This window comes from Haliotis rufescens, unplaced genomic scaffold (genome assembly GCF_023055435.1).
Source record: "Haliotis rufescens isolate VD_foot unplaced genomic scaffold, xgHalRufe1.0.p SCAF_5, whole genome shotgun sequence".
Taxonomy (NCBI): domain Eukaryota; kingdom Metazoa; phylum Mollusca; class Gastropoda; order Lepetellida; family Haliotidae; genus Haliotis; species Haliotis rufescens.
The window spans coordinates 23,412,707-23,419,363 of record NW_025964223.1 but is presented as its reverse complement, the minus strand read 5'-3'; the positions used below and the strand labels follow the sequence as shown (position 1 = coordinate 23,419,363).

The 6,657-nt window shown below is 36.3% G+C and overlaps 1 protein-coding gene across 2 annotated transcripts in view; it reads right to left on the bottom strand.

Moving 5' to 3' along the window:
* Window positions 1-1,113: 1,113 nt before the first annotated feature.
* Window positions 1,114-6,657, bottom strand: part of LOC124111718 (neuropeptides capa receptor-like) — a 95,522-nt gene continuing 89,978 nt past the window's right edge. For both annotated transcript variants that reach the window (XM_048384471.1, XM_046471503.2), the window contains exon 4: window positions 1,114-4,624. In XM_048384471.1, coding sequence (XP_048240428.1) covers window positions 4,371-4,624 — 254 coding nt within the window. In that variant the 3' untranslated portion in view covers window positions 1,114-4,370. The remainder of the gene's footprint in view (window positions 4,625-6,657) is intronic.

Sequence of the window (6,657 nt, the reverse complement as noted above, 5' to 3'; positions counted from 1 at the left end):
GCCTTCAGAGCGGAAGGTCGGTAGTTCGGTACCCTGGCCGCACATTACTAAAGACGTAAAAAGATGGTAGTTGTTGTAGTCCTGCCTGGCGCTCGGAAACAACGAGGTAAAACAAGGACTAGTCGGCTCGAAGAATATAGTGTGTCTCTGCTGGGCATCCATGCTGCATGGTATCTCAGTGGGCTAACACAATGAAACTGGAATAAGTCCGGACTAGTACATGCATCAACACACACACACACACACACACACACACACACACACACACACACACACACACACACAAACACGCACGCACATGCACGCACGCACGCACACGCACGCACGGACCCCACCCATAACTTTTGCATTTAATATATAAGCTATGTCAAATCCGCCTCATCACGTGCATGAACAACAGGAGCAATAACCTCTGGACTCACAGAAGATCATTACTTCTCATCCATAGGTGAGGTGGGACAGACCAGTTGTGAAAGCGTCACATCGAAGACCAAGATTCGATTCCCACGTAGGCAAACATATATGAACACATTTTTGGTATTCCCAATCGCGACATGGGATTACTATTACTATACTAAAAGCGACGTAAAGCAAATGAAATTTGTCCAATCACCAATTACACATATTATAAGACCGAAGAAATGTAAACCTTTGTTTGTTAATTTTCATCTCACCGCTGTAGAATCACTGCTATATTTCACAACCAGTCGTTGGTGCACTGTAAAATAACCAATTTTATTTGCTTTCCAAACACTCGCTGTGATGATGTGCCTTTATTTGTTTCTGCAATAAAGCAGATTTCCCAGTAGACTTTCTCAATGAAGTACACAAAGGTCATATGTGATAAAAGAGATTACGCCAAATGCCCTGTTCAAACGTTGTAACGTTATAAACGTCATTGAACCTCACAACATACAACGCGCACAGTCACAAACACCGATATCCACAAGCGTATTTAATCAAAAGAACTGAGAACAAGCAAAAAAGGGCATGGTGATTTAAACATATCAATGAATATGTACAGAAATGTGCATCATGATACTATTTACAAATTATTTTTGGAGAGAACAACTCCAAAGGTCAATCACATGAAAACATGAAACAATAAGAAGGCAATACCTAACATGAGGATGATTGGTTTAAAGAAATATTACTAAGTCATATATAACCAAAGAGTGGAGCAAGCTGTATTGTATACTGAAACAATTTGATGAGCATTAAGTCAATGTAGGCTGAGGTACGTACCGGAATATATGTCACGATCAATGTGTAAAATGACTGATATTTCCACATAGGCAATTTACAAAACGTCATTTTACAAAAATATGTCTTCGTCAGATTGACTTAAAGTTATTAAGAAGTTCAAAAGGGCTTATAAACATCACATTAAACTAATTATAGGATTAGAAGCAAAAATAAGAATAAAATATACATTGACTTTGGTTGTCTTTTAATCCAATCAATTTCAGTCACTGTGTGACGAAATAGAGGTAAGAAATGTTTGGAATTCGCTATTATGATACAATAAATATAAAAATAATTGTGAAATAATTGTAATATTTTGGCTTTTTGTAAACAGTCTAAGTGAAAATTGACACATTGACTGTAACATATCCACGACACATGTAATTGCCATTTCGACAGCATGATTCTGGGATTCAAATTACCATTATTTCCAAAATGGTTACAACGTGAATATAAACATCGCATCTCTGCAGGTCTAAATATTCTATTTCACGTGTACTTAAGCTACGCTTGACGGGAGTCCATGTTAAGGGAAAACGTTAAAAAGTTACTTCACAAAATGAAATATTTCCAATACATTTGTAAACCTGAGAAATTGACAAGTTTATAATAACATGCTACCATAGCTAACATGGCTGACAAGACTGGCGTGCGTAAACTGTTATTGTTAACAAATATTTAAAAAATCATACAAAATATTGATACTGTAATCACATCTTTCCTATATACAGATAAGCCCTCTTAGACCGAACTGAAACGGTGAAGATGCCCGCATTTAAAACAATTTAGATTCAGGTAAACTGCGTCTGGACTTAAGTCATTTGTTATATATATTGACATTACACAAGCAACTTTTGGTAATACGGGGTTTCCGGACTAAATAAAAGGGGTTACGTTTTATCAATGCTGAGATATGCCTTTTTTATAAATTAGTTTACGGACTCGATGATAGAAAAGATAGACCTTCTAATTTTCTTTCTTCGCTTTTGTAAGAATACAGTTCCTTTTGGATATTTTGAAAGCTTCTTATGAATGTTAATTCTTTATCGTGTATACAAGGGCAAGCAATATTTTTGAAACCGGTGAAACAATTAGTGTTACTAATAAATTACGGGTCATAGGACATTTACTACTTATTCTAATCAGGCAGAGAAACACTTTGTGATTTTATGTTTATTCATGAGCGTGATGACAAGACGGGGCGTTTAGCCAAGAGCACGGTTTGCTGACAAACCTAATAACATACTCGGGGCGAAACGGGGTTCGAACCCATGATCAAGTAATAGCAACAATGCACATCTATAATAGCACATGTGACGAGTAAAATTAGAATCAAAGTATATACAACAGGCCTGAGTTCAATGATGTTACAAGACTTTAACAAAACAATCGTTCAAAAAGTATCATTTTCATACATAGTAGCTGTATGGAAGTTGGGTTTAACGCCATTTTGAACATAGTTTCAGTTGGCGGCTTAATTCGGTAAGAAACACCGCAGTGATACATGTCGTAGACGGTGAAATACCATTTTGGTGTAACCCATGACAATGGCTATGGTGCAGTGTTACAAATCTAGAAACATTGTCAGGACGAACCGGGATTAGAACCGCAATCACAGGTTTCTGGCATGCCTAAGGGACGCAACTCTGCACAGCGAATTGTGGCACATTCGGCCACCCGTGCCCCATATACATATGATACAATAGTAAATAAATACCTAAATCAAATCTTAGGAGACACTTGATGCCATACTGAACAGACTTGGACACCTCCAATTATTATTGGGTAATATTAAACACATACCAAATGGTCAAAATAGTTCAAAATGTAACCACGTTTTCCTGATCATCACTGAATTATCTGTTAAAGACACCAAAACACTTTCAGCGATGATTATCCTCCCGTTATTAAATGATTAAATCACTTCGATAAATTACGTTAGCAGACACATAAATGAACTATTAATCACAAAAAGGTAAGAATTTTAATACATATAAGTTAATCATTTGTTTTCCGGTTTTCAAATTCTGTTTTTGCTGAAAAAGGTATTCCCTGATATGTCTATGCCATTAAACATGACCCGTACGCATCAGGTGTCGTGTTACAACATCAACACACATATGTATATTCAATTAAATACATGGACGACCAAACTTAGTGCAAAGCATAATTATTTTGAAACCTATAAATACATCAACATCTGGTCTTGGAAGAGTTAATTAATTCCTCATATTTCAAGTTTGTTAGGTTGATCCATTTCATGTCCAGATTCATCTTGCTGTTTAAAACCTTGGTATTTCCATTTACGACCTTTCCAAGAGATGTTTTTTACATCTGCTGTCAGGGATGTCTCTCGGCATGTTTCTCAACACAACGATCGTATATTACCATCACTGATGGTCTAGAAAGTTTAGCTATCTTAGCACATGATCACTGACAGTAATGAATTGTTAGCTGTCATAAAAATGTTGCTTATAAATAACTTTACATCAATCTAAATTATGACTGTGAGAAAATGTGAAGCAAAACGTATGTCGGTTTAGGTAAGAAAACGCCTCATTTGAGACATCATGCGAACGTGTCGTGGGTCTTCATACTTTCAAACACGATTTACAAAACATATGGCACTTCAGTTCAAACACATGTCATTTCCGCACTTGGAGAAAAATAATTAAATGTCTTAAAGTCGACAACATTTCCCAAGTCATTTGAATGTGAAAATGAAGGGCGAAAAACTGGCAAAGACAGTAATGCGATGATTCACTACTCTTGGAAGTCTCCCACGTCAAAAACATGAATGTATGGATTAACATAAGGGACATTTTCGCAGTATCCAATTATGACGAACAAATCTAATTGCAAAAAACCCATAGCCTTTATACTACAATTTGAAAGTAATATCTACCAATATTTGATATTTAACAAAGTGTGGCATGCATGCTCTGCCTTATAAGACAACATGTTTGAGAGATTCCTTCAATATCCTTCACAATATTCCATAATTTATATACACAATGGTAAATGCGATCTATGGTGGTGCATTTTAATTCACAATCACAATATGCAAGGTGTGTTCCTGTCTGGAGGTGTTCTATGTACACAAATATAACGTATGTGTGGTGTTCCTACAGCGCGGAGTGAACAATCTCAGAATCTGAATTAAGTATCCGTGACTTCTCTTTCGGCAACAGTTTATGATTGGTATAGATCGTAACAGACGTTCCACATGATCGCGATGACTTGTACACACTCATGTCGTTGGTGTAACCGCTCTTGGGCCAGCACTGACACAGCGTTCTCTTGAAAGCTGTTCTGTACTTCTTGGACAAGACGTTGTACAGTATCGGGTTGACCACGGAGCTGACGAAGTACAAGAGACCTGAAACAAGGAGTACATTAAAATGAATCAGATAATGCACACTAAACTTATAGTATGAATATTTGGTAATTTTCAAAATTGTGAACAAAATATGTTGTTCTTTGCTGTGAAGGTCTTCCCATCTTAATGTCGATACCATTCACTGTTTTTTTTTCCAAAATGTACAGATCCTATAGGCAAATGTGAACGTTTTCTTGAAGTTTGTTGAAGTTTGCTGAAAAATGTGTTACCGAGTTTTTAAAGTGAACAATTGATTTGCCTCTGCATGTGTTTTTGACGGTTGCCACAGCTGTGGCAGAATACGCTCACCTTTTCGCGAACACCTGTTATCGTCACCTTTTGACAGTGATTCATAAACACATCTTCATGATATAGTCGGAATTGTACAATCGACTCAGCTATCGGCATACATTTCTCATGAATATATAGAAAGGGTTTTGTCGCTCTCTTTCACTGTAGGGTATGAAAAGGAAATCCCTTTTCTTGTTGTTAGAATTATTCTTCACACTCTAAACAGATAGAACTGAAAAGGAACGCCAAGAACCTACACTCAGGAATCATTTATGTATACGGGTATGACAATATGTACTGGACGAAATGTGTACAAATGTATTGGTTGATATCTTTTTGACATTCAGTAAACAAGACATTAGTATTCATAGACATAATAAATAGTGAATTGTCAGACAGTCAAAGTTTGATTTGAACAAACTTGCTAGAACTGCGCACAGTAACAGCTGTGTAACTATGGCCATATGATAATACTATTCTCACTTTTAAAGGGATTACCAATGCCTAGACTTATTAAACCTGCAAAAATGTGTTTTTTTTTATGATCTCTTTACAACCATTAACAGCCATATAATTTGACAGATTTTATCATTTTACCGCCCCGTTAAAGTAAGAAAAGTACGCTTGCCAGAAACCTATAATTATAGTTTCGACTCCCACATTCGCTGTGTTCATAGGTTTCAACGAAGTGTTACACGTCTAAGACAGGCATCGCCTCAACCATTACTCCCACATAAAGCTGCCACGTCGTGATGAAACTGAAATATTGTTCAAAGCGGCGTGAAACAATTTTCACACAAAAAACTTCAAAATGAACAGACTACCTACACGTGCGCCTCAAGTGATCATGTAATGCTTGTTAGTGAAATATAATTGAACTGTGCAACTCGCTTGGGTATTATGTCTTGGGTGTTTTCCAATTTCACAAAAATTATCAAGAATTACTGAACCAACTTGACCTTTATACTACGTTAGTTTTCTCTTGGTCTAATTGAGGGCAAAATGCAACTCTTCTGAATTAGATTCGCATTAGGGAAATTACATGTTGAAAAGAACCAGATTCTGATCAATACCATTTCTCCTGTAGCATTGCGTGACTCAATTAATTAAGATATAATCGCTTGATGTCTCCGGTTGTTCTGTCCACGAAATGACAAGTTATGTCATTACGTGAGTGCCAGGTTTAATCGTTAAAAATAGTGAAAATAGCGTCAGGGTACTGTAGCTCTCCTTGATATATAGTCAACATTATAAAATGTCAACAAAAACAGCCACTTAACGAAAATTGGTGCTAGCATTGATATTCAAATATTTCTGTATGAATAGTGCATGCCGACTTAACAACAAATCCTACCGATTATAACATAATATGATGTCATCCAAAGAAGTAACCTAAATGACAAAGGTCAACATTAGAATTTCAGAGCAGGGTCAAAACAAGGTACATGTAACAATTGCAAAAGTATGTGACGGGCCTACTATTTATCAAACACATACCAAACATCAAATGTCATTCCACTGTTAAAAAATGTAGAGTAATGGACATTTTTAAATATGACTGCTGATTCGAGCCTCTTGAACAAATTTGTGTGTCATCATAGGTGAGACACGCTTCAGTTTGATCCTGTGTCCATAGCTTTTTGATGGATGATGCTCATTGTGTTTTTATTTAAGAAATACAGTTTGCTATTCCAACATATGTTATGTAAATAAAGCGACAAAAGCCTTTTCATATCCAATAA